This window comes from Pezoporus wallicus, unplaced genomic scaffold (genome assembly GCF_028554395.1).
Source record: "Pezoporus wallicus isolate ANWC-B61680 ecotype Strahan unplaced genomic scaffold, APGP_CSIRO_Pwel_v1 contig_2025, whole genome shotgun sequence".
NCBI classification, from domain to species: Eukaryota; Metazoa; Chordata; class Aves; order Psittaciformes; family Psittacidae; genus Pezoporus; species Pezoporus wallicus.
Window position 1 is genome coordinate 1 of NW_026640253.1, and position 26,938 is coordinate 26,938.

Genomic DNA, 26,938 nt, shown 5'->3' on the forward strand with positions numbered 1-26,938 from the left:
TGTTGGAGATATTCAAGGCCTGCCTGGACAAGTTCCTGTGTGATGTACTCTAGATTACCCTGCTCTTGCAGGAGGGTTGGACTAGATGATCTTTTGAGGTCTCTTCCAACCCTTAGGATTCTGTGATGTTGATTAACTTGTCAGAATGAGATTGGTAGTTAATACTTCTTACATTGTTTAAAATCCATATGAATGCTTATTTTTCTGCATCGTCACTGGCAGTTCCAGTGAATGTCAAAGTAACCTTCCAAAGAAGGCTGCTGATGCACTGTGATGCAAGGAAGGACACTTACTCTTCTTGAGAATTAAGAATGTGACAGTTCTTGAAAGTGTGCAGCCTCAAATGCAACCAGCTCCGAGATGTTCTGTTTCCCTTAGATTTTCTGTTTCTTTGGAATAATGTGTCTTCATCACTGATAAAACTTTAGAAGATTTAGTCTCAGTTTGTATTTTCTTTTCTAATTGTTGTAGCCAAGGTCTTGTAGTAGTCTGGGAGCTGAATCAGGAGCGTCGTGGGAAGCCAGAACGGATTTATGTTTCCTCTGAGCACAAGGGCAGAAAAGTCACAGCTCTGCGTTGGGATACAGCTGCTCTTCGTGTTTTTGTAGGAGATCATGTGGGAAAAGTATCAGCCATCAAGGTTAACACATCAAAACAAGGGAAGGTAAAATGTCTCATACTTTGCTTGAGAGGATGAGGTTCACAGGGGATCATGTGTGGAATTTTTTTGTTTATTTTAGTAAAGCAGAACAGAGGAACACTTGCCAGCTCATGAAGTTCTGGTAGCTTTGACTGTTGAGCTGAAGATTCAGTCTCTTGAGACATCTATAGTAATCCTGACCTATGAACTTTCTCACCTTCTCTTTTAGCTATTTTAATAATGCAACATAAAAATACTTTTAAATGTGCAGAATTAAAATCTGGCAGAGCTTCTTTCTCTTGGAATTTACAAGTATACAAGTTCAGAGTCTTGGTGTTTCTGAGCCTGCTGGATTCCTTAGACTCCAGCTACAGGTTCAGCTCACCTGTTGGTCTGAGAAAGGGGAATACCAGTCTGTAGTTTTGCTTGTCTCTTTCTGGATACTCTTGTTCTTAAACATGCAGATTAGTTAAAAGGTGAATGTCAAGCTTACATACATTGCGTCTTGTGCAAAGGACACATCTATTAGTGATACTAGCCTGATTTTAGCCTGAGTGTTCTTTGTTTTACCACTACTGGGTCCTTTCCCTTGACTTTTAATCTGTAAGAAGGAACACAGCTTGGAAGTAGGTGTGTTCCTCCAGGTCCTTTCTAGCCCTTGTGTCAAAATCTTTCATAAAGTTTCCTTAAAAGTTGCAAGACAACAGCATTTAAATAGGAGCAAAAAATTCAACTGCAGAAAAAGAAGGAAAAAGAGGGGAGAAGGGCACGGCTCACAGAATATGTGTCTGCTCTTGTCTGCTTAAGGACTTGGATTGTTGAATTTCTCATGTCACATACTTGGGCACTTTCCTAACAAATAAAACAGCTTTAAGCTGTCAAAATGGTGACTGCTAGAAAATGAGTGCAGTTCCCAGCAGATTCTTCTAAATAAGAAGTCTGCCTGTGACTTTGTTTCTGCCACCCATGCAAACTGAGGCACTAGTTTAATAAATAGCATTCAGGTAATTTGCTGCAGGGCATTAGGGAAAGTGAGTTAGTGTAAACCACTTAAATCCAGTGGAAGGTTTGTGGGGGTTTTTGTATCAAGTAATCACTCTTGTCTCCATAAAACTGTTTGCTGTTTGAAAGTACCTGTGGGAAGAATTACGAGAATTTGCAGAAGCACAAAGCTTACAAAAGCAAGAGTAAAACCTCTCTAAATGTTATAGAAAACACACTCTTTATAAAGAAACGTCAGGATTCTACGGGAAAATGATTTTTTTTGTTTTTTTTTTTAAACTTTCAGTAATAGTTTTGGGAAAAGGAGGCTGTAGATTTGTATGCCTTGAGCATTGAAGCTTTGTTTTGTAAAGAGAGAAAAAGGGAACTGCTGTCTTACGCTGTGTATGTATAGCATGTGTGAGTCTCTTCTTAATTTTGCAACTTAATGAAATAATCTTTACTTTGAACTGAGGACCAGTACATTTTCTTTTTTCTAACTGTAGGCTGCTGCTACCTTTGTGATGTTTCCTGTTCAGATTATAACAACTGTAGATTCTCGGGTTGTTCAGCTTGATTATTTGGATGGACGACTGCTCATATCTTCACTTACACGCACTTATTTGTGTGATACTGAGAGGCAAGTTATATTTTACTTGTAAAATACTGGACTTGATAGAATCACACAGTTTCTGAAGTGACCTCATTAATCATCTAGAAATCATCTAGTCCAATTTTCTTGCTCATGGCACAGTTGGGTAGAATAGATAGATCTTGTAGGATTGTGTCTGGTTAGGTTTTCAGCGTCTCCAAGAATACAGGGATGCCACAGGATCTCTGGACAGCCTTTGCCAGTGGTTCACAACCCCCACAGTAACAGAGCTTTTTCTTATGTTGAAATGGAATCCTCTGTCTTTCCATTTGTGCCCGTTGCCTCTTGTCTTTTCACTGGGCACCACTGAGACTAGTCTGGCTCTGTCTTCTCTACTTCCCCATCAGGTATTTATACATGTGGGATCAGATGAGTTTCTACCCCGAGCTTTCCCTGTTTCAGGCTGACCAGCCCAGCTCTCTTAGCCTCTTTTAAGACAGGTGCTGCAATCCCTTTGTTGTTTTCGTGGCCCATCACTGGACTTACTCCAGTATGTCCCTGTGTTTGTTGTCCTGAGAAGCCTGGAACTGGACCCAGCGCTCCAGATACCTCACCAGTGCCAAGAAGAGGGGAAGATCATTTCCACTGACCTGCTGGCAACACTCTTCCTAATGCAGTCCAGATTGGCTGCCATTGCAAAAAGAGTGCACTGCTGACTTACGGTCAGCTGCTTGTTCACCCTGACCCCCAGGTCCTTTTCTACAAGCTGTTTTCCACCCAGGTGGCCTGTACTGATGCCTTGGGTTGTTCTTCCCTCTGTGCAGGGCATTGTGTTTATTAATGTCTGTTTGTCTAGCCTATGCTTCCTCAGCTTCTCTGTGAAGATGTTAGGGGCAGTGACAAAAGCCTTACTGAAGTCAAGCTAAACAACATCCACTGCTCTCTTCTCATCTATCAAGCCACTCATCATGTTGTAACATGATTTCCCCTTCATAAATCCATGCTAACCATACATAATCACAGTCTTATCTTTCATGTGATTGGAAACTGTTTCTCTTATCATTTGAACCATCACCTTCCCCATCACCAGGTTGACCAGCTGGTTCTGCTGTTAAAAAACCTTTTAATGATCTAAACATTTAGCCTAATGAATACTTCTGCATTTTTTGTCTTTCATAAACTTCATGCAGGCTTTATAATATCAGTGGCAGATTATTTTGAGCACCAAAACCAAATCACCAACTTGGATTTAGTATTTTTATTCTTCAAGAAAAATATAAAATTAATTAGAGCCTTAATGAGTATTGGTTTGTTTTTGTTTTTTTTTTTCACTAGAGAGAAGTTCTGGAAAATTGGTAATAAAGAGAGAGATGGAGAATTTGGAGCATGTTTCTTCCCTGGTGGAAAAAACAGTGGAAATCAGCAGCCATTAATATATTGTGCTCGACCTGGCTCAAGGATGTGGGAGGTGAACTTTGACGGGGAAGTGCAAAGCACACATCAGTTCAAGCAGCTGCTGTCATCACCGCCTCTCCCTGTTGTTTCTCTCAGGTAGAAACACAAGTGTTATCTGTGATACACTTGGTTGGGATTTCTAGACTAGCTGAGAAGAGCTGCATAAGGCTGAGAAAGTTAAATAAACGCCTAGTGCAGTCAAGTGTTAATCCTAGTAATCTTAATACACTCTCCTTTAATAATAGAAGCCAGTAGTTATCAAAAATGCTGAAACTTTGATTCTGCAGGTATGTCTGTGTAACTACCACAATGAATGCTGCTGTCATAAGGCTATGTTTATTTAGCCAGCCTTGTATTTGCAGGGTTAAGAATCTTAAGGAAGTGATATTACTGTAGTCGTAACACCATAATTTTGCTTTACAGGCTGGATCCTCATTATACTAGTTCCAGCTGCTCTCCACAGTCTTTACCTTTTCCCAGGCTACTGTATCTGAGGTGAGTATTTGTCAGCATAGATTCCTGTTGATAAAGCAGAGTTAAAAATAAAAAAAGTTGTATATTCTCCTAATTTATACTGCCAAGTTCATCTTTTTGCATAGAATTTTCCAAGTGTCAATGCTGAACTGTCTCGCTTTTCATTTCCTGTACTTGAGCCACTGCCATCTGTGTGTGTTTTACAGTGACTTCCAGAATTAACTGTTGCACTATAATGTTTGCTTTGCTTGCAGTGAGCACTGTGTGATGACCTGGACAGAAAGAGGCATTTATATTTTTCTTCCCCAAAGCGTTCAAGTCTTACTCTGGAGTGAAGTAAAAGGTAAACTCTAAGAATCTTTGCTTTGTAATATTGTCTGTTAAGTTTGTCACTTCTGAAGCCCTTGCCTAATATAGCTTAATTTTTGTAGCTGGGTTGTAGAACATTGATCAGAGAACTTTTTTGTTGTCATTTTTCAGATATATCCTTGAATATTAACCCTTTCAATTCCTTTGCTAGTCAGCCCCTCCGTCCATACTTACGAAAATATGCTTGGGAAACAAAACATGGTGTAGAGTGCATCTTAAAATACAGTAATCAAATAGTGAGAGGTGGTAACCTGCAATATCCTTTCCTTGTTTGTGTTTATTCAGATTGTCCTGCTTTCAGTTGGGTTAGAGTTAATTTTCATCCTAGTAGCTGTGCAGTGCTGTAGTTTCAATTTTGTGGAGGACAATGCTGATAAAACACATTTTAGTTGTTGCTGAGTTGCACTTACCCTGATCAAGGACTTTTCAGTCTCAATGGTCTGCCAGTGAGGAGTGGAACAAGAAGTGGGAGGGAGAAGAGACAGGACACCTGACCCAAACTAGCCAAAGGGGTATTCCATACCACAGCACATCATGCCTAGTATATAAACTGGGGGGAGTTACCTGGAAGGGCCAGATCACTGCTCTGGTTGGGCTGGGTATCAGTTGCCGGGTGGTGAGCAATTGTGTTGTGCATCACTGCTGTTTATTGGTTTATTTTTTTTTTCCCTTTCCCCTTTTAGTTTAATATTTTTTCCTTGTTATTTCCCTTATTATTACTACTGCTAGTAGTAGTATTACATTGTACTTCAGTTACTGGACTGTTTTTATCTCAACCTGTGGGGGTTGCATTCTTTCAGCTCTCCTCCCCATTCTGTCCAGGGCAGGGGGCAGGGTGAGCGAGTGGCTGCGTGGTTCTTAGTTACCAGCTGGGCTTAAACCATCACAAAGGTTTATTGTCAGGTATCCTGTGAAGGATAATCTGGCTGCTGAAAGCTTAAACACTTTTTTTTTTCTAACACCTGTCTAAACGAGTGCCAGAGAATGTACTTATTTGGCAGATGAGTTAACCCTCAAAAATGGTTTTGTGTGTACTAGTATAGACATAGTCCTAGAATGGTTTGTTATTGTCCATCAGTCTTTTCCTTTCCCTTCTCCAGTCCATTTGGTGTTAAGTTTCCAATGCCCGTTGTCATGGAACATTTGCATATAACATAACTATTTCATTTGGAAACTGCTGAAAGTTCAAAGCATTTTTCTACTAGCAGATGTTTTCCTTCCATTTCAAAGCTAACAATGATGTATTTCTCATCTTCATCAGTCTTGAGTTTTTCGTCCTCCTTCAGAGGAGAAGGGAGCTTTTCAGTAACTCAAGTGTGCTTTTTGAATGTTTTCTAGAAATGCTTTCTAGAAATGCATCTCTGGAAAGCTTTGATACTTTGACTGTGCTGTGTAGTCATTAGATGCTAGCTTAGCATTCTTCAATGTTTGTTTTCTCCATGCCACTTATGCTACAGTGTATTAGGCTTTTGTACACTTTTACAGTCAGATAGGAAATACCTTTCCACCTTCTTTCAGGAACAGAAAGGAATATTGACTCATGATTTCAGTCCTTTAGATATTTCTGTGCATCTGGTTTTGCAGATATTCAGGATATTGCAGTTTACAAAAGTGAGTTGTTCTGTCTGCATACAAATGGAAAAGTTGTTCATCTCTCCCTTCTGCTGGTAGACCGCTGCATAGAGCGTCTGATGAGAAGAGGGTTCTGGACCCTTGCTGCCAGGGTCTGTTGCCTTTTCCAAAATGCAGTTATTTCTTGCAGAGTAAGTAAATACCTCTTTGTAAATGTGCAGCGCCATTTCAATCTGTTTCTTGCCCCCATTTTCCTTGGAGTTCCATAGGGTTCTGAGATTTTTTTTTTGGGGGGGGGGGTTTAAAAAGTATTCCAAGCATTCTAGTTTTCAGATGAAAATTAGCCTGCATGTATGGTACTTTTTTGCTTTTCACATGTACTTTAGAAATAATAACGCTTCTATTTCACTGTGTACTTTTAGGCAAGAAAAAATTTGCCTTTAGACAGGCTGGAGCACTTAAAGTCTCAGCTGGATGCCTCAACCCAACAAGATCTTACTCTGCAACTGGAAGAATTGATTTCAAAGTTGGAACCTCTAGATTCTGCAGGCAGCAGTAGAAGGAGTAGTATTTCATCTCATGTATGTATATAGGTCGTGCCAAATACATTACCTGTAGATCTTATCTTTATGGCTTAAAATCACTTTGAAGTTGAGGCTTTCATTTTTACCATATCTACTACAGTTGATAATGCTATTTTCTAGAATTAGGTGAGGTAGAGAGGTATGAAATACTACTGCTTGCATTCTTTAAGCTTTCAGATCACTGCCTTTTTTCCATGTTATTTTGTAGCTAATGGTTGAGATATAGACAAAGATTGATCAAAGAAGGCTTTCTCCTCAGCTGAGGTTAATATCCTAACATGCTTCATTTAAGGTCATCTTGACTAAAACTGTAGTTTTCTGTGGTGAAAACTGAGTGTCTGAATGGACAGAACAATCCTAGTCCTATGAAGCTTAAGCAGAAAACACTAAGGAAAAAAATCATAGAATAGAATCATAGAATAGTTAGGGTTGGAAAGAACCTTAAGATCATCAAGTTCCAACGCCCCTGCCATGGGCAGGGACACCTCACACTAAACCATGTCACCCAAGGCTCTGTCCAGCCTGGCCTTGAACACCACCAGGGATGGAGCATTCACAACTTCCCTGGGTAGCCCATTCCAGTACCTCACCACCCTAACAGTAAAGAGTTTCTTCCTTATATCCAATCTAAACTTCCCCTGTTTAAGTTTTAACCTGTTACCCCTTGTCCTATCACTGCAGTCCCTAATGAAGAGTCCCTCCCCAGCATCTTTATAGGCCCCCTTCAGATACTGGAATCAAAGCATATTTCTAATATTCTTTTACATGTACAGCTGTTTGTGCTTTGTCTTAGCTTCTCAGCAGCTTTTCAAGAAAAGGGAAATATTTCATAGTTAATACAGTATCAGCTGCTGCTTTCACTTTAACAGTGAAAAGTTAACTTTAAAAAGTAAAGTTAAAATACCCAAAGTAACATAAATTCTATTTTGATGTGGTAGACAGGGTTTGGGTTTTTTTTTTCATTAGCAGATGTGAAAAGTAAACCTCATAAACTTATGAGCAAAAGAATGTATGTGTGTCCTGGAACTAAAGTTTAGCAGGATCTGTAAGTGTGCTAGCTGGGTATGATTAACAAGCAAAAAGGAATATGGACTCTTGGATGCACAGGTGCAAAGGGATAAAGTGACAATCTTGCATGCAGGACTAAAGGAGAGATGATTTTGCCTTGTACCAAGTACATCAGTTGCTCACAGGCTTCTTCCTGAAAGCAGTTGCAGCATATGCATCTTTAAGTCACTGGGCTGCACACTTAGTGCCACTTATGTACTTTTCCAATCTGCATATGTCAAAAATATGCTGTTATATAGGACTTTTCCAGACAGTGAATTGTGAAGTGCTGTGAGGTTATTTGTGTGGGTATGGTTGGTTTAGTTCATTGCAAGAAGTTTAACAAGGAAGTACAACTCTTACAACATCTAACTCCTCTCCCTTGTCTAACAGGAAAGTTTCAGTGTCTTAGACTCTGGAATATATCGTGTTATCAGCCGAAGAGGCAGTCAGTCAGATGAAGATTCAAATTCTCTCCACAGTCAAACATTCTCAGAAGATGAGAGACTTAAAGAATTTCCTGCACACCAGGAAGATGAGCAAGTAGAACTTGGTAATGTTTCTTAATGAAAATAATGTTATTTGGATGCAATTTCTGTTTAGTTTATAATTATTTGATTGGGTTGGCTCTATATTCTTACTTTCCATTATTGTGATATCCATGATTTAAATTCTCTAATTTGATCAATGGGAACAGTCACCCCACCTTTCAGTCAAATTCTTTCTTGAAACATTGGGGTGAAATGCTAGCTCCACAGAAATCATAAGCTTAAAAAGAAACAAAACCCAGAGAAACAAGACAAAAAGATCCAGAGGGCTTTTACCAAGCTGGGACTTCACTCAAATTCCACCTTCCCAATCCCTCAATGTGCAATTTAGCATTAATGCCAAGAGTCTCTCAGCAGACTATGTCAGTGTTAATTGAGCTTTGAATGAGGTTTGTTTTTGTTTTTTTTTGCTGTTGTCCTTACAGTAATATTTGTACCAGGAAAGAATTGCTTAATTTTGGCTCTGACTTTATATTTCTTCAGGGAAACCAGTAGGTTTACTGTGTTCTTAACTTCAAGGTTTCCTTTGCACGGGGGACTATCTCTTTCATGTTTAGAAGGGATTATAGAATGTTAATAACTAACACTTAGACCATCCAGGGAGCTCCACCTAACAAATATCTGTTGCTGGACAAAAGCTAAATGGACAGCAGTGGTCTTGTTCTCTGCTGTGGTTGGGATTGGGAGGGGATGCAGAAACCTGGCATGATGAGGAGCTGGCTTAGTTCCAGGTATGCTAGAAAGGCTTTCCAATAAAAAGGCTCCTTTTTAGCTTCTGCAGAGAGTAGATGCCAGTTGAAGATGGAGAGAATTTTGGATGCTTTTTCAGGGAAAACCGCACTGGGGAGGGAGAGCATAAAGATTAGTATTTACTTCCCTATTTGTCAGTAGTGTTGTCCTGCTGACTAAGCTGCATGCTGTTCGTAGCACTTGCTTTTACATGTGTGTCTTTACTTGTATCACAAACTTGGAAGGGTGTGTTTAATTTCCAGTATTGAAACTAAAATGAAGGGATGCAGTTTTTGAATCTCAAAAGATAGAAAAGTTCTATCTGCTCAAGAAGAGACAACAAATTTACTGATTATTTCAAAGCATAGAAGTTCTAGATGCTTCTTGAAGCATGTATACTTAAAGAGGGGAAGTTCAGATTGGATATAAGGAAGAAATTCTTTACTGTTAAGGGTGGTGAGGCACTAGAATGGGTTGCCTAGGGAAGTTGTGAATGCTCCATCCCTGGCAGTATTCAAGGCCAGGCTGGGCAGAGCCTTGAGTGGCATGGTTTAGTGTGAGGTGTCCCTGCCCATGGCAGGGGGTTGGAACTAGATGATTTTAAGGTCCTTTCCAGTCCTAACTATTCTATGATTCTATTTGAGAAAATGGATTTAGTCTTTCCCTGCTCACATTTACGTAAGATGTCATAAGTTTTTACATTTCTAATATGTGTAATGAACAAAAGCAGCCTTATTTACAAGCAATCATATAATCACTTGTGACCTTTAGGCACTATCTAGATGCTGTGGATTCTCATGGTAGAATTTCTGTAACTACAGAGCATCTTTTCCTCTCAACAATGCAGGCAGTGCTGACTGTTGCAAAATGCAGTGTCATCCTTACTTAAAAGGATCCTTTTTTTTCTTTTTTACATCACTTAAAGATACAGTGTGTATGTTTGTACCAGGAAATGATTACTCAAAAAACATTGTAGATACTGCCAGGGATATAAGAGAGAAAAGGCAATAGTCGGTGATTCTGTATTTCCTGTGGTTCGTATCAAATGCCAGAGAGCTATGGGCTTAATTATATCTTTAAGTCTGCCCAGATAAAAGGGTGATTTATATCTTAACCATGGCTTTTATGTCTCTGTGTGCTCATATGTGATTTAGATTTTAGGAAACCATGCATTGTAAATTTATGTATGCCATAATACTTCATTTTCCTAGATATTTAAATAGCTGGCAGTAGATTAAATTAAGATTTTTGTCCCCTAAATGAACTGTAAATCTAGTTGTAGAAGATCATTTTCATACAGTTGTTGATCATAATTTGCCTTGTTACAGAGCCAAAAGACTGTTAACAAAGCAGACTTACTAGGTCCAAAGTCAGTAATAAAATGGCTCTTGAAACCAAGTAGCACTTTTCTGGTTCCACACATTCCTGAGTATTAAAGAGGAAAATATCTCATGCAGGTTATCCATTTATGAATTAGTGACTTGCAGTTAGTTTCACTGTTCCATTTTTGTCAGGTCACTGTTTCATGACTCTTTATTTCAATTCCATTTGTTAGACAACGTATCTCATACATCTGTGACGGTTGAAGCTGACCGGAATGAGACATTTCTTCCATTCAGTATTCCTTTGTCATTTCGTTCCCCATCTCCTCTCGTCTCTCTCCAAGCTGTCAAAGAAAGGTAAAACATGCAGCAGGTTCACCCGTCCATTACATCTTTCCCTTTTCTGTCCTCTGAATTTGTAGCCTTTTCTGGTTTAGTTCATGCTATGTTCTGCAAAAACGTAACATGTGAACTGAAACACTGGAGATGCAGTCAAGTTTGCTAGGCTATTTAGAGCTTCTCAAATGAAGTTAGAACTGCTGTTAACTTCAGTGGAGCCAAGATTTCAACCTCTGCTTTGAAATGGCTAAGAATGCTTAAATGACTGAGAATGTTTAACACTGCCTTGTGAACTGTGGTTGTGATTTGTCTTTAAAGCAAACTTACTGAATATTGGTTTGGGATTTTGCTTTTCTGGTACTTTAGATTTCTTACAAATGAGTGAAGGCTTCTGATGTTGTTTAGGGACAAACATTAAAATATTCAAAGCATGCTAGATAGTGCTAAAACACAGCTGCAAATTATACCGCATGGTCTGCTATCTCCCCATATGCACCTTTCAGTGAATCTAAGCAATTTTCCAAGTGTTTATGGAATAATGGTAGCTTATGCCCAGTGCAAGTAAATATGGTAATGTCTATTCTATGAGAAATCAAATTGCTGCTCTAAAACCTGCTTTAAAAAACAGGAACACACACACACACGTAAAGGAGATGGTGTTAAAAACCTAAAAAATTGAAAAAAACTATGTATGTTAGCTTCTGAGGTAAAATGTTGCTGGCCCGTAATGGTGGTGTGAGAAGTTGCATAGCCCTCCCTTAATAACTTAGGTATGTGAATATGTCCTGCAACAGAAGACTGTAGCTGCTATCAATTGTATAAGGATCTCAGAATAACCTTGTTTTGAATGTTTTGAATTCCTTTTAAACTGTAAGCAAATTTTAGGACTTTACCAGTAATAAGTGTTTCTGTTAATAATAACTAAGTATTCAAGTATTTACTGTATTCAATTTATAATTAAATACATTACTATCACACTTAAAATTGATTTTTAAGTTTACCTTTAATCCTTATATACATTAAAGTCCAATTGTTTTGTGCTCTCTTCTGCAGCAGCCTTCATCCGTTGCTATACTTGGTGTAGTAAAAGATGCCATATGCTCTGGCAAGCAAGTAAATGGTTGCTTTTTTCTTGATGCTCTGAAACTAGTTCTTGGCCAGAAAGCAAGAAGCTGATTTTTATGATCAACTGTGGATGATATAGTTCCTTTCATGGCAGTGGTAGAAATAATTGGGTTTTAGTATGTTCACTGGGCTTCCTCTTGAATAAAATGCTCACTGGACTTCCTCTTGGATAAAATATCTGAAGGGGTAGGGACTGATGACATGACAAGGACATTTATAGTGAGCTTTATAATCTGAAGAATTAATTTGGAGTACTGTAAAACTGTTTCTTACCCCCAAGAGGGACATAATTTCCTAATGATGCTTTATAAGCTTTAAAATGCAATGTGGCTAACCTGCATTTATTTGCATTTAAATACATGTCCTGCTATAAGCACTAATGTTAATATGCTGTTTCTCCAGCAGCAAAAAAATCCAAGTCTTCAATAATTCAGGGTTTTATTCTGTGCTGAAAGTATGAACCATGACTGAAGTAAGAATTTTGAGCAGCTTATTAGTGAGTTTTGTTCTGGTTGGTCATTGGTGCTCTCAACCTTTTCTCGAGAATTCTTCAGATTATAAAGTTTTCTGAAATCATGGTTTGAATGGAAAGAAAGTGATGTGTTCAGATTTGTACTTACCATTTTAAATATCTGAATTTCTGACTCCTAGTGTTTCCAGCTTTGTACGCAAAACTACTGAAAAGATTGGCACACTTCATATAAGCCCTGATGCTAGAGGAAGGCAAGAAGCAAAGGATGATGAGCAGCTGCAGGAGTTGAATGTTAATCTGGAAGCACCTCCCCAGGAAAAGAAAGAGTGAGTGCAAAAGTTACCTTTTCTTAGCAGTTGCATTTGCTGAATATTCTGAGGATAGCAGAAAAAGCGCTGTTTTAGGTAGAACAAGGAGTTGCCTTCATTACTATGGTGGGTTTCACTGGTTCTCCCTGACTCCTTTCCTAGAAGCAGATTAGGCAATGAACACTTCTGAGGGGTGGAGCACACAGTCTCCACAGTGCTGTAATGACTAAAGAGCATGAACATAGTGTATTCAGCAGTTCTTATATAGTGTATCTGTGATGCTAGTTATAGTTACGGGCATGAGTCCAGCAGTTCATTTCCTGTCCTTTCTGAGTAGGGGGGTAAACACTTAGCTTCCTGAAAACATTTTTCTATTTTGTTTTTGTTTGTCTGGCTTATGTCTGTTGGTTGGGTTTTGTTTTGTGTGGGTTGAGTTGTTGTTGGTTGGGTTTTGTTTGCTTTTAATAATGGTAGCTTTAAAATGCTGAACTTCTTCAATGGTTGTCTAATTCACACAGAGCTAAGTTATTTTGTATTCCAACATTCTGCTAATTTACCATTTTGGACTAACTTTGATAACAGGCATGATACTGACGTTTATTCACTACCTGCAGAAATCCACTGTAGAAGGCTGCAAAAGTAGTACTACGGGTTTGCTTTTCATGGCTATTCATAATTTCTGTTGAGCTGTTCCTTCTTTAGAAATCAAAGGTTGTGTTGTTTTTTTTTTTCTTTAATGAAGGAGTTAATGTTGTTTCCTCACAAACTTAAGGAAATTTGTGAGGAAATTCCTCATTTAAATTATTGAAGATAATCATAGAATGGTTTGGGTTGGAAGGGACCTTACAGATCATCCAGTTCCAATCACTCCCCGCCGCTGTTTCCCCCCGCCCTGGGCATGGTGGGGTTGAAACTAGACCAGGTTGCTCAAAGCACCATTCAACCTGGCCTTGAACACAGCTTCTCTGGGCAACCTGTGCCAGTGTCTCACCATGTTATACTAAAGAATTTCTTTGTAATGTCAAATCTAAATCTATGTTCTAATACTTCAGATAAGACTGAAATTAATGTGTTTTTTCTAGGTTAGAACCACAGAGTTGCCAGCTTCCAGAGGAGGATCATCTAAGAGATCTCAAGGCTGCAACAGCAGAAGCTATGTAAGCAGGGAGACCTTTTAGTGTATAGATACTGGGTTTTGTTAGAAAAATTATATTTTTTTTTTTTCTTAATTCATTACATACATGTAAGTGTAATGCTCTTAATGTCTATTAACATAATCTGAAATTATCTCATTTGGTTAGTTGTTTCCCCTGTTTAAAGCTGAGCAAAACCCACTAAAGGTTTATTTAGGCACTCAAATGTTACCTTTTTGTTCTAACTGGAAGCATAGTTTAAAAAAAAAAAAAAACAGAACCAAACCCATGTAACAAACAAAAATCCATTCTGAAAGAAACCTTGGGGAACTTGGAATGTACTAAGATCAAAGTAGATAGCTTGAGTAGCTTAAATTCTGTTTGATGCACTCAAACCCACAAAACCCCAACTAAGTCAAGTTTAGGAGTATACTTTGAATTACACAAAATACACATATTACTTAACTTGTGACATAACTATTAAGCAAATTAGCAAACTTCTTTTTTATGCTTCAGAGCCAAACTCCAGGATCCCCTGGTTTTGTTAGAACCACAGTGTATGAGAATGGTTTTACAGGAATGGCTTGTCTGTCTAGAAGAGAAGTTTGGCAGCAAAGAGCGTTCTGCTTCCACTGTCAAGAACCACAAGACTGTGTGTGCTGAAGAACAGAGTGCAGTTCTGCAAGAAAACCTACGACTAGGTCCAGCTGATGGAGACCCAAAAGACAAAGAATGGAGCAGTATCTTGGAAAACTACACTGAAAAGGAAAATGCTGAAGAAACTTGTGTAAGCAAGGCCATGTGTGAAAATAGTACTGATTTTAAGGGACCTTTGGACTGCGGCTTTCAAGTGTCTCTTCCATGTGTCATAGAACCAGATGTTCAGAAAGATCTTGTTGAGTTGACAACACTGTGTTTTGAGATGTCTGTGTTTTCTTGTGGAAGTGGTGATGCTGAGGAAAGTTCTGATGGGAGTCTGCCACTAGCAGCTTCATGGACCTTGGCTTGTAGATTTATGCGAAGCTACTTCTTTCTTTTGGATTTAAAAAGACTAAAGCAATGTATTATAACCATACATGCAAACAGTCCTAATGTATGGGAAACATACATCGCAGGCTTGAAAGGTAACTAATGACAATTTTATTACTGGTAAACTGAAAGTAAGACTGCTTAGGAGAAAAAAATCAAGAAGCTCGAAGACAGTCCCATTTGTGTCTGCAAATTTTCCGTCTGCATGTGTAGTGTGGGAGGGGGAGGATGGCTGGTGTGTGAGAGGTTTTGTTCCATTTTTGGTTTATTTGGTTGGCTGGTTTTCCCCCCAAAGGCTAACTTAAGAAGAATTGCAGTTCCTCTCTGACATTTTGCAGTTCTGAACCTTGTAATTTATATGGAGCTTATTGATTGAATGCTGTAGTGATTACAGACCAGACCTAGTTAAAAACAAATGTGCTTCAAAGAGCAAAGCATCTAAATTAGAATCAGATGTTTGTGGAAACAAAGAAGAAGTGAGGGGAGGGGCTTTGGTATTTGCACTGGAAACAGAAGATTCTTTAGCTTCTAGAGAAATAGGGTTAAAGTTAAACAAAACTGAATGGAGTAGATGGTTCTGTGCAAATGAGTGCCTTATGATCACTCCAGACTTCCTTTGTCCACGGAAATCATTTCTGATCTTTTTGATGCCTCTTTAGCTTTATTGAACCAAAGCTTCCTGATTATGTTGGAAAAGAGAACTTTGTGGTCTACATTCAGCTTCTGCTTTATGCATTTTTTACAAAAGTGAATTAAAGTCTTGGCATTGATTTGGTGCAAACAGTAGTCGAACAACAGTATCTTGTTTTCAGGGTTGGCATCTAATATTTGGGTTTATGGGAATCTGTTCACTATTTGGACTTCAACAGCCTTAGAAGTGAAAGTAATATATGTGTTCCTAGTTTGTTCCCATTTTGATTGTCCTTGTTGCCTGTAGATTGATACCTGCATTTCATCAGGATGGAGGTTCATGCTGAATTCTACATTCTGTGAAGTCAGTGTCCAAGCTGAAGTTTTTATTTATAGAGGCAGATTGTAAAATATGAAAAACTGCTGCAGATCTGCATTATATTCAGCAAGCCATAAGTCCTGCAGTGGGCTGGGGTTTGGTTTTGGGTTTTTTGTTTTATTTTGGTTTTTTTTTGTTTGTTTGGTTTTGGTTTTTTTCCACACAAGAGAAAAATTAACATCTTAGAAGTCTAAAGAAAAGGAAAATATATCTAGAGTATTATTCTGTGGCTTAATCATATCATTTTGTAACTGCAATTTGCTGTAAGCACAGATGAGTGATGTCAATTTCTATGAAATGAACATGTAGGATCTGTTCACTTGTTAGCTAGAGTTCCATGAAAGTAGGGGTACTCTTGTCCTTATGCTTAGCAACAGCTCTGTGTGTGTGTGAATTACAAAACACCAACTTGCCCTGATCTTGTAACTTGTGCGCTGATTTATTTCAGAACTAACTTGTCATAGCCCAGTGGCTTTAGCAATGGAAAATGAAGATATGTTGAAAATACTGAAACAGCTGCATGACCTGGGGCCTTGGGATGATAGCCCGCTCTTACTGGTACATGCTCAAAGGTTTGTAGCTAAGTGGGTTTTGTTTGGTTAGTTTTCTTTGGTTCACTGAATTTTTCATGAAGCTCTCTGGGAATCTTTTAAAGAGATCAACTTTAAGTGCTATCTTGAACTTGCAAGAGATCTTGGAAAATTATAATTTGCTGTTTGTCCTCTCTCTTTAGGCTTTATGAAAAATTTGGGGAAACAGCTCTTCGGCCCTTGATCAAGTTCCACCCCTCCCTCTTGCCCTCTGATATCAAACAGCTTTGCAGGAATGATCCAGCTCACTTTTTAGCATATTTAGATAGTCTGGTGAAATCAAAGCCTGAGGATAAAAGGTAAAGGGAATACAGAATCTTTTTAATCTGTCTGCTGTCTTAATTATGTAGCTGTGGGGTTTGTTTGGTTTTGGCTTTTGGAGGCTTTTTTAACTCTTCCTGTATCTATCTTGATGTTCTTCAGCAATAGATTCCAATTCATTCTACCAGTTTTATTTGTTCTCAGTGTTGGTTTTTTGTTGTTTTTTGTTGTTTTGTTTTGTTTTCTTAGATTAGATGCTAGTTTTAAAAGGGTTTTTCTAAATAATGCTTGCAGTGGAGCTGACTATTTTTGGTCTAAGGTCAGACAGCATTCTTAAAACAACCCCTAGGTGAACCCAGCCTGCAAACTGAATGGCTTTTTGTGGTCCTCTCCATTTCTAAAAATATAAATCATTCCAAGCTTTTCCATATTTCGTATTATCTCTTTTGTTTCTTCCTTTTTTTTCTTTTGCCCACACACAGTCTCTGCTCCTCCATGTCTGGTATATTTAAAACTGGCATTTTTTTTCCTGTGTTGTGTTTTCCAGGTCATCTCTCCTTAGATCTCTTCTGCAGCCTGAATCTGTACGACTGGATTGGTTGTGCTTGGCAGTTTCTCATGATGCACCACAAAGAACAAATACTGTGGATGCGGAAGGAAATCCCAGGTAAAGCAGGGGTCACCGAAAGTCCTGAGTGCAGCAAAAAGCTTTAATTGGTCTGTAGAATTTTGGCTTAAATTTTGCCTGATAGTTTGGATGTCCCTTAATCCTTGGAGCATTTTCTGTGTTACAGAGTTCAGCAGAAGCAATGAGATGATTAAATAACCTTATTTGTAACACTTCTCAGAGTGACTGCTCTACTGAGACTATACACAATGTTTAATTCACTTTTCTTTCTTCTCATACACCTGCCTTTCTTCTAGAGAGAACATCATGTTCTGAAGGAAAATTATTAATGCTTTAAAACTGAATTTCTCATATTCTAGGCCACGATCCCATTTGTTTACATGGGGCTACAGCCAGCTCATTCTGCTTTTGATTAAACTCCCAGCTAACTTTGCTACAAAAGAAAAGATGACTGACATCTGTAAATCACATGGGTAAGAAAAAGCTTAGTGATTCTTGATTAGCTAGTGTTCTGACCCCAGAAAGATACAAATAAAAATGACCCATCTGCTTCTTACTTGGACAAGTTTTACTTAAAAACCTATCCTGTTTTGAGTGTTCAATTTAAGTACCAAATACCCTTTTTGGTTAAGGGGTATTCCTGTGTCCCCACTCTGCAGTGATTTCTGGCATTCAAGAAATTCAGTTGCTTCTGTCTTCACTGATATTTAAATGAGCATTTATTTATTGTTGACTGTAGTTTAAACTGAGTATTTGATTCCTGGAAATCTCTACTCTCTTATTCAAGATTTTGGACTGGATATCTTTTTCTCTGCCTTGAGCTGGATAGAAGAATAGAAGCCTTTACTAGTATTGCTCATTTGGATGACTTGAGCCTGTTGAATGGAGAAGATGGTTAGTGAGTCTTAAGCTGTGTAATCATATGCGCATAGTACAGGAACTGCCCTTATTATGTTCTGATTTGTCCAAAGTTGAGTTGAATTTCTATTTTTTTTTAAGTGTTTTGGTAGCACTGTGTGGTGCAGCGTATTTGAAACACATTAATGTGTGTAACACTCATATCTTCACAATGTCCTTTGTGAAATCAGTTGTGCTAGAAAATGCTTAAAAGCTAAACTTGGAGTGGTAGGTAGAAGAATAGCTAGCCTCCCTGAACAGTGTGAAACTCCTCTGCTATGCATGCACACACACACAGTTACGACAAGTAAAGCATTTTATAACATGATGGAACTTAAATTCCCAGTAGCCCTAAGATGGACATAAAAACCAGTTTTTGTCTCTTGACCTAATCCAAAGCCTTAAATGCTGAACTATCATGAAGCTTTGTGTGTAGTTCACTGCTGAATCTTTATACCAAGTCAGTCAAGGCAGTACACTTCTGTACACTATTTGCTTGTTGGTAACACTTGTTAAACTTTCACAGAGAAAAACAGAACAGCTAGCTTCCCTTTTTAAGTACAGGTTCATTTAAAAGAGTAGACTCAGAATAATCATTGTTTTACAAATAATGTAACATTCATTTTACATTTAGGTTCCATTCCAGAGACCATAGAAGAATGGAAGTTTCTTCTGCACCTCACACAAAATCACAGCACAGCTTTCCACCACCATGGCCCACAGAATGGGAATGCTGTCAGCAGTGTTAGCCCAAGCTGCCCGGACTGCATCACTGTGGAAAACGTAGCCCTCTTGCTGGCAAAAGCCATTGGCCCAAACCGTGCCTTGCCTCTCTTGCAGGAATGTGGCTTGACACTAGAATTGTCTGAGAGATTTACTGGTGTCTGTGAGATCCTGAGAATTGCTGAGAAAAGGCAAAGGTAAGATGACACATCAACAAAAGATCCACATTATTCATTTTGGATCTTTAAACTCTTTCCAGTTAACAAAAAGATAAAATACTTCACATTTTTATCTCAGATTTTAAACTTAGCTGAAAACTTTTCTGTTATTTAAGAGCTGTGTAGTGTGAGATATAGGCACTTGGAAATGGAAAAAAGAGGAAACAGGAAATTATACATTAAAGGTGTGAAGGAGATAGCTGTCTTGCTGAGTCTTGCACAGACTCTGATCTTGCCTATCCCTTCCAGAGAAGGCATGCATGGTGATGTCATGATATTACTTCTGAAATACAGTCAGTTGTCATAGCTTAACACCAGCTGGCAACTAAGTACCATGCAGCTGCTTGTTGACTCCCTACATTTGCAGTGGATGGGGAGAAGAACTGGAAAAAAAGTTAAAAACCTGTGGGTTGAGATAAGAACAGTTAGAAATAAAGTTAAACATAATATTAATACTACTCGTAACAGTAATAATGGAAAGGGAAGTAACAGAGAGTGAAAGCAAAAAAAACCCAACAAACAGTATTGCACAGTACAGTTTCTTACCAACCCTGATTGATGCCACACCCATCCCTGAGCAGTGATCGGTCCCTTCCTGCAAAATCCCCTCCTGTTTATATACTGGGCATGACGTGCTGCGGTGTGGAATACCCTTTTGATTAGTTGTGGGCCAGGTGTCTTGTCTCTGCTCCCTCTTGGCTTCTTGTGTCCCTTCTCACTGGCAGAGCATAGGAAACTGAATAAAGTCCTTGACTTGTTGCTAAGAAGTGCTTACATTTAAAACATGAGTGTGTTATCAGCATTATTCTCTCACTAAATCCAAAGCACAGGTCTGTACCAGCAGCTAGGAAGAAAATTAACTGTCCCAGACAAAACCAGGACACATGTTTTTGACAAACTTTTCTTTAAAATGCAAACAAAATCTGGTTTTCTTTCTGTTGTTTTGTTTTTGTTTTTTTTTTTACTGTCTGACTTCTGGTCTTGTTTTTTTTCCCCTTTAATTGCAGAGCGCTGATTCAGTCCATGTTGGAAAGGTGTGACCGGTTTTTGTGGTCTCAGCAAGCATAGGAAACAGCTTGGAAAACTCTGGGAACATTTTTTTACTGTAACAATTGTATATTAAAATGCCTCTTAAACTTAACAGGCTCTTAAAGAAAGAAACCCCTGTCTAAAAGTTCAGTTGTATTGAGCCACTCTCCATCTGGCAGGTATCTGCCCAGCAACTGCTGAGGGTTCTTCCTTATGTGTTTGGAGATGAGTTTTGAACTGCAGAACTTAAATCAAAACAAGCCCATATTTACCTTGAAATTAAGCTCACAGGTTTCTGAGATGGAAATTCCTGAATTTATTTTCTGAGTTTGTATGACTGAAGTGTTAATGATATGAGCCCAAAGTATTAAATTATGATATATAAATCTTTTTGTTTCCAAACATAAGAAACCATTCTTCAGAAACATCTAAGCCAGTATTTGCTTAATTTTCCTCTAAATGGTATTTACATTTTTAAGTTACTGTAGAACTGCTTGTTATTCTAGCTGGTTTATTCTCTTCTTAAATTATATGGACTGATTTTGGCTCTTTGAAATGTATGAATTAAACCAAGTTTTAAAATAGGAGGGAAATATGTTTCAGAAGTGAATTAATGGTTAAGAATGCTGATTAACAGAACTTGTTAAATGAACTCAATGTTAAACTATAAGCGTGGTATTTCCAAATTGCCCCGTTCTGCCTGTGCAACATCACTGTAGACGTTAGTTGTGATGGTTCAACAAATCTCAGGTCAGTGGAATTAGAATCACAAACTCGTTTAGGTTGGAAAAGGCTTTTAAGATCATTGAGTCTAACTGTAAACGGCCAAGTCCACCATTAAACCACATTCTTAAGGTGCCACATCTACACTCCAGTACCTTAACCATGTCCTTGGGCACCGTTCCAGTGCTTGACAATTCTTTGGGTGAAGGAATCTTTCTTAATCTCCAGTCTAAACCTGCTCTGGTGCAACTTCAAGCCCTTTCCTCTAGTCCTATCACTTGGGTAGAGTGCAACACCGACTTTGCACCAGCCTCCTTTCAGGTACTTGTAGACAGCAGTAAATGTCTCCCTTCAGCCTCTTTTTCTCCAGACTAAACAACCCTAGGTCCCTTAGCCACTCCTCATAAGCCTTGTTCTCTAGACCTTTTGCCAACTTTGTTGTCCTTCTGTGGACATGCTCCAGCAACCCAATGTCTGTCTTGACCAAAAGTGAACACAGCACCCAAGGTGCAGCTTCACCCAGTGCAAACTACAGGGGAGATGATCACAGCCCTGGCCCTGCTCGCTATGTTATTTCTGGTAGAAGCCAGGATGCTGTTGGCCTTCTTGGGCCCACTGCTGGCCCATATTCGTCTGGCTGTCAAACAACAACCCCAGCTCCTTTTCTGCAGGGGCAGTTTTCCAGCAACTCTTCTCCAAACCTGTAGCGTTGCGTGTGACCCAAGCACAGGCCTCAGCACTGAGCCTTAATGAACCTCATACAGTTGGCCTTCACCCATTGATCCAGCCTGTCTGCATTCCTCTGTAGAGCCTTCCTACCCTCAAACAGGTTAACGCTCCCACCCAGCTTAGTGTTGTCTGTGAACTTGCTGAGGGTGCATTTGATGCCCTTATCCAGATCATTACTAAACAGAACCGGCCCCAGTCCTGAGCCTTAGGGAACGCTACCTGTGACCAGCCACCAACTGGATTTAACTCCATTCACCACCACTCATGGGGCTCAGCCACCCAGGCAGATTTTTACCCATCAAAGAATATGCCCATCCAAGCCATAAGCAGACATTTTCTCCAGGAGGATGCTGTGGGAGAATGAAGGGTGTCTGTCCAGGGCTTTTCTGAAGTTCAGGTAAGCTTTGGCATTTTACATGGGTGCTGTCAAAGAACAAAGAACTATGCTTTGTACCACCACTCTTTCTGCACTTAATACATATTTCAGTAAGTTTCTTTCCAGGCTTCGAGTTGTGGGCCTCTTTACTGTTGGACTCCCATTTTCAGCAGAAAGCCATGGTGTCTGGTCAATATCTGATTTTCACAAGAAAAAATTCATGCATTGAAACTATATTTTGTTAAAATCCATAATTTTGTCATGAAATTACTTGAGAGTATTTCTTTATAAAGAATCTTTTTACATAGTCTTATAACACTTGTAGTGCTGCAAAATAATGTTTTTATTTTTATGTAAAATAGGTCTTAGTAATACAACTTTCAGACTTCTGAAAGGTGCAGTCTGACTTTTTCATCTCAATTGCAAGAAAGAGGGTTGGTTACTTCATTAGAGGAATGAAGCTAAAGGGAGGCAGTTAGTGGCAGGCTTTCATCTGTTAATGTAGCTGGTGGGAAAGCCAATATATAACTACTTCTAAAGAAAACTAAATCTTTGGAGTTTGGATTTTAATACTGCAAACAGCATGGATCCTTCTATTGGAAATACCTCATGCTCTTACAGTAAGACTTAGGAGCCAGGCACCTGTAGTGTGTGGTGTAGTTAACATGGATGAGATGATGCTGGTGCCTGTTCTCTTGCCTGCTGGATGCACATGCTGTTATTTCCATGACTTGCACTTAAATAACTGTTTCATTCAGTGTGTGAATGTAATACCTTTTAGCTGAGTACTCATGTTGCCCTCCTTATGGGAATTCAGCTGGCTTTCCAAGAGTGTATCTGGCTTATCTCTTTAAGCCAACGGTTCTACTTCATTTGCTCTGTGTAGTTTGTGTACGCAGCAGTCTCTTTTGTGCTTCTGTGGATTTTTTGTACACTTGGTTAACTTTGTGTAAGGGTTGAGGATTTTTACAATTAATGTTACTTTCCATTCAGAGCTTTTTTAAAAATTTTGTCTCAGAACAGTCAAATAAGTAACAATGGGAAGCGTTTCTTCAAATATGGTGGCTAAAGTGAACTTTTTTTAATGAGTTCAGATAACTTGGCTGTCAATAAAGTGTAAAGATATACTTTCTGAAGAAGAGTTGGAAAATCACTTGTTCCATGTGTTTTCATCTCATATGGGTAAGGTGAAGGGACTGTAATGAGATAGTTGTTTGTTCAGAAGTTACAGTTGTACAGAGCAGTGCTCTCACCCTAAAGCTACAGCCCTACCAGCTCTTGGCAGCTGTGCATACACCACTGACACTTTAAGCCAGCCTGTGCTGGAGCAGGTTTGCTCCAGCTCATCTTTGGGTTTAGTGACTGACTGTTGGTGGAGGGAACCCTTGAAAATCAGAGATTTTCAGGGGGCTTTGCTCTGAACAACTTCAAACACAAGCTGTATTGGTTTTGTTGTTTCTACACCTCTCCCGCCCCCCGCCCCCCCAAAAAGTCTCATACCTACCTCCAAATGTTATTTCACTGTTAGAATCATCATCAAAACCTATGGGGAAATCAATTTTATTTAAGATAAGCATCTGCATATGCAATCTGTTTCTTGAAGAGGGGCAAGTCTGCAGTCATTCTATACATCTATAAGCCTGAGTTCAGTGCTAGATATTTCATACAGCAGCATGGCAAAACTCCCTGAAGTGAATTACTGCCCTTGTAACCTTAATGTGCTGTTACTTCCCAGAATAAGCAGTAACTGCATCTGTTATTGTGCCCAAGCTGGGAATTCACCTCATCCCCTTGCTCAATCTGAAATTTACTTGGATTGTGAAATACCTACATTGCAGAATGTTTACGGAATGTAGCTTGCATTTATACGTATTTAGAATTAAAGGGTAATCAGTTTGAGGTTGCTTTTTATTTTAGCTATATCAGAACGTACACTATAGGTGTTACGTTCACGCAGTGTACGCATGCAGCCCCTTTCAGTACTAAGCCAAAAAGGAACATCCCATTGAAACCCTTCTATGTGCTCAGGGGCGGCTTGCCTATTTGTGTTGCAAGAGCGAAAGTTTTTGGCTGCAGCTTGTTTCTGTGGGCCAAGGGCTGTGACCTGGAATGCAGGCCAGAAGGATACTGGAAAGCAGTGCTGGGGCACAAAGTGTGCTTTATCCAGTTACTATAGGGAGGTCCAGCACTGTCACTGCTGCTGCCTTCCTTGTTGGAGACCAGTTAAGGGAATGCAATCCAAAATCTTCTAAAGATCTCCTCCAGTGCCTACCTTCTTGCAATTATCTTCATGTTTGTGCTGTTTGCAAGGAATTTGGGTTTGGAGAAAATGGAAAACACCTCAGACCACATCATAATACTCAGATGTATCCCTTATGGTTCTAAATGTCTGAGCTCTTGTAGGGAAACTTTCAAAGTCAGTTTTGAAGGCAATGCTTTGTTCTATGTCCCCAGGCAAAATAGCGTATGTGTTAGTGAGCCTATACTCCAACTTATAGGAATAATTTTACAGAGGGTTTTTTGTGTGTGTGTGTGTTTGGTTTTTGTTGTTGATTGTTTTGGTGTTTTTTTGGTTTGTTATTTTTTTTGTGTGTGTTTTTTTTTCTTTGTTGTTTTTGGTTGTGTTTTTTTTTTTGTTTCGTTTGGTTTGGTTTGTTTTTTAACTCAAAACCAAAGAGGTGAGCAACAGGGACTACTTGTAGCCAACAGAAAAGGCACTTGAGCTGGTATGTACTGTAAGGGCATAAGTCATCACTAGGTCATGAGTAGCATTGCAGCAAAGCACAGCACTCCATTCTCTGCAGTAACTGAGCTGTTACACTGTTAAATATCAGTATCATATGTGGTGGGGACAAAATTACATGCCTGGTCTGCTGTGTTTTGCGAGGTTTCCTTGTCTATTGGGTTAGGGTTTAGATTCTTGTCTCAAATTGTTCCATTCAGAGATAAAGCGTAGTAGATAACATCGGTCCTGACACTCTAGGCCCGTGGAAAATGTTGCTCCTGCTCTTAAGCTAAATTCTTGTTTGAAGTCCAGTGATGCCCAAGGAAGTTACCTGCTGGCACTTTATTAGCTGACTTGGTTAGTGCCCCTCTTGTACCTCATATCCCTGCCCTTCATCTCCAGCAGCTAATAGTTTGAAGTGACAAAGTTGTGAATGGGCCAACTACCCATACCTCTTCTGTGGACAGTTTAAAAAAGCTCTCTTAGACTTCTGCGAGAGACTGATCTGAAATAAGACTCCACTGACCCTTGTGTCAAAGATAGGTGAAATCACATCTCAGTTTCTCATACCAATCTTTTGTCTCAGAGATTGGTGGAAGGAGTTGAGGTAAGACTCTTCCACCATGCAGTGTTTGAGGGATGAGTGGGAAAGAGCTGAGATAAGACTCTTCCATCCATTACCTCAAGGCATGGTGTGAGGAATTGCTGTCCATTATCCCAAGAACTGCTGCAGATGTGTGTGCAGACAGGTGCAGTTGAAGAGCTGGCTGCAAGACCAGGGAAACTGGTCCACCAGGAAAATGTAATATGTGACATGAAGAACAGAGGTACTCCCCCCAACTCATTATAAAAGAGGGAAAAGCTAATCACCAAGAGGCACATCACCAGGGAGCCATTGCCATGCAGATGACTCCAGAAGGACGCCTCCGTGAGGACACTCTCCACTGATGACTACTACAGACTCTGAGGGACACCCTCCATGAGACATCGCCATGAGGGCAACTCCATGAGACACACTCCACAGGGTACCTTCAAGGGGGCGACTCCAGAAGGATGCCTCCACCTCCGACAGACTCTTGGGGGACACTCTGCTCCAATACTGACTACAAACCCTGAAGAACTCCCACCAATTACGATGATGACAATGGGTCCCCGGGACACCGCTGGATCCACAGTGTGACTTTTTCTCTCTCTCTGCACCCCAAATCCTTGCTTCATTTTTCTACCTTTTTTCCAATCTGTCCTATCGCTATCCCCTTTATTACAATAATTTCCCTTTTTTGTAGTAACTGTTTTATTAATAAACTTACTAATTGATTATGGTACTTGACCCCGTTTGTGTCTTAATTTCACTCTTGGGATCACAGACTGAAACAGGGTCTGGCACTGGGCTTTTCTCCAGTCGGACCCTGACAACTTCTAAAATCATGGATGAGACCATGCAATGTGCAGACATTCTGCACATCGATTCTACAGTGCAACTGCACTCAAACCTAGAGCTTTCTGCAGGGAAAATGGTGTGTCAGTTATTAACCAAGGGAAGTGAGCAGCAAGCATGCTCATAAGTAGAAAGAGCACAGTGGGTGCTCAAACTGAACCATGTCAGCAGGGCCTTACTGCTTAAAATCTAGCAGAGTTGTGGCTGCATGGATCTGAACTTCCCCTTAGGTATAGTATTTACCACTGCATCAAAAAATCTCTTTAGTTTAGTAAACTTGGGCCCTACTGAGCTGAGAGGAACAACAGGATGGCTGGAAGTCCTTCAAGAGGGGTCTGTGAGAGCAAGCAAAGGCACAACGAACAATTCAGGCCTCCCTTAATGTGGCATGTGTGTGTGCTATCCTAAAGCATTATCAGCAGGGACAAATGGAGTTAAGGGCAACACTTCAAGTTTTTCATTCCATCAACTCTTGAGATCCATCACATTATCCCATCATGGGAATTTCACTTGTCAGTTCCTGCAGCAGTTCTGGTAATGCAACTGGCTGTTCCTTGTGCACAGATGCAGATCTGATCTTGTGCTTTATGATACAGCACAGATGATCAGGCACCTACTCCTCTGAGCTCTGTCCAGCACAAGAGCTGCACGGAAGTGTGACCCTTAAGCCAAGTGTAACACTTCAAGCAGACAGAACACTAGAGTCTTGAGGCAGCTGCTCAGCCTGCTTGTTATGAAGAGCAAACAGTCTCGTGGACAGCTGACAAAACACCACATACTTTCTAAAAATTGTGTAACAGGAACCATGAGCTTTCAGTAAGGACAAGGACAGGTTTACTGTAATTTCTCTGTTGGAAGTGGAGTGGTGGTGGG

At 39.6% G+C, this 26,938-nt stretch overlaps 1 protein-coding gene across 2 annotated transcripts; it reads left to right on the forward strand.

Annotated features, from left to right (window-relative positions):
- Positions 1-367: 367 nt before the first annotated feature.
- Positions 368-20,731, forward strand: HPS5 (HPS5 biogenesis of lysosomal organelles complex 2 subunit 2). Of its 2 annotated transcripts, none has more exons than XM_057418311.1 (18): positions 368-664; positions 3,549-3,764; positions 4,092-4,163; positions 4,397-4,485; positions 6,096-6,274; positions 6,506-6,664; positions 8,108-8,267; positions 10,547-10,670; positions 12,429-12,575; positions 13,640-13,714; positions 14,207-14,814; positions 16,177-16,300; positions 16,462-16,617; positions 17,127-17,246; positions 17,567-17,680; positions 17,995-18,101; positions 18,739-19,024; positions 20,053-20,731. In XM_057418311.1, the coding sequence occupies exons 1-18, from the start codon at positions 615-617 to the stop codon at positions 20,111-20,113; spliced, it is 2,847 nt and encodes a 948-aa protein (XP_057274294.1). In that variant the 5' UTR covers positions 368-614; the 3' UTR covers positions 20,114-20,731. The 2 variants fall into 2 exon arrangements, with proteins under 2 accessions (XP_057274294.1, XP_057274295.1); XM_057418312.1 differs by lacking the exon at positions 368-664 and adding an exon at positions 2,327-2,935.
- The last annotated feature ends 6,207 nt before the right edge of the window (positions 20,732-26,938 follow it).

What these genes read in the sequence shown, in the direction of transcription:
- HPS5 (XM_057418311.1), top strand. Translation starts at nt 615, where the DNA reads ATGTGGGAAAAGTATCAGCCATCAAGGTTAACACATCAAAACAAGGGA. An exon ending in CCCAGGCTACTGTATCTGAG is followed by an intron (nt 4,164 to 4,396) that starts GTGAGTATTTGT and finishes CTTTGCTTGCAG; the next exon opens with TGAGCACTGTGTGATGACCT. An exon ending in ACTCTGGAGTGAAGTAAAAG is followed by an intron (nt 4,486 to 6,095) that starts GTAAACTCTAAG and finishes CTGGTTTTGCAG; the next exon opens with ATATTCAGGATATTGCAGTT.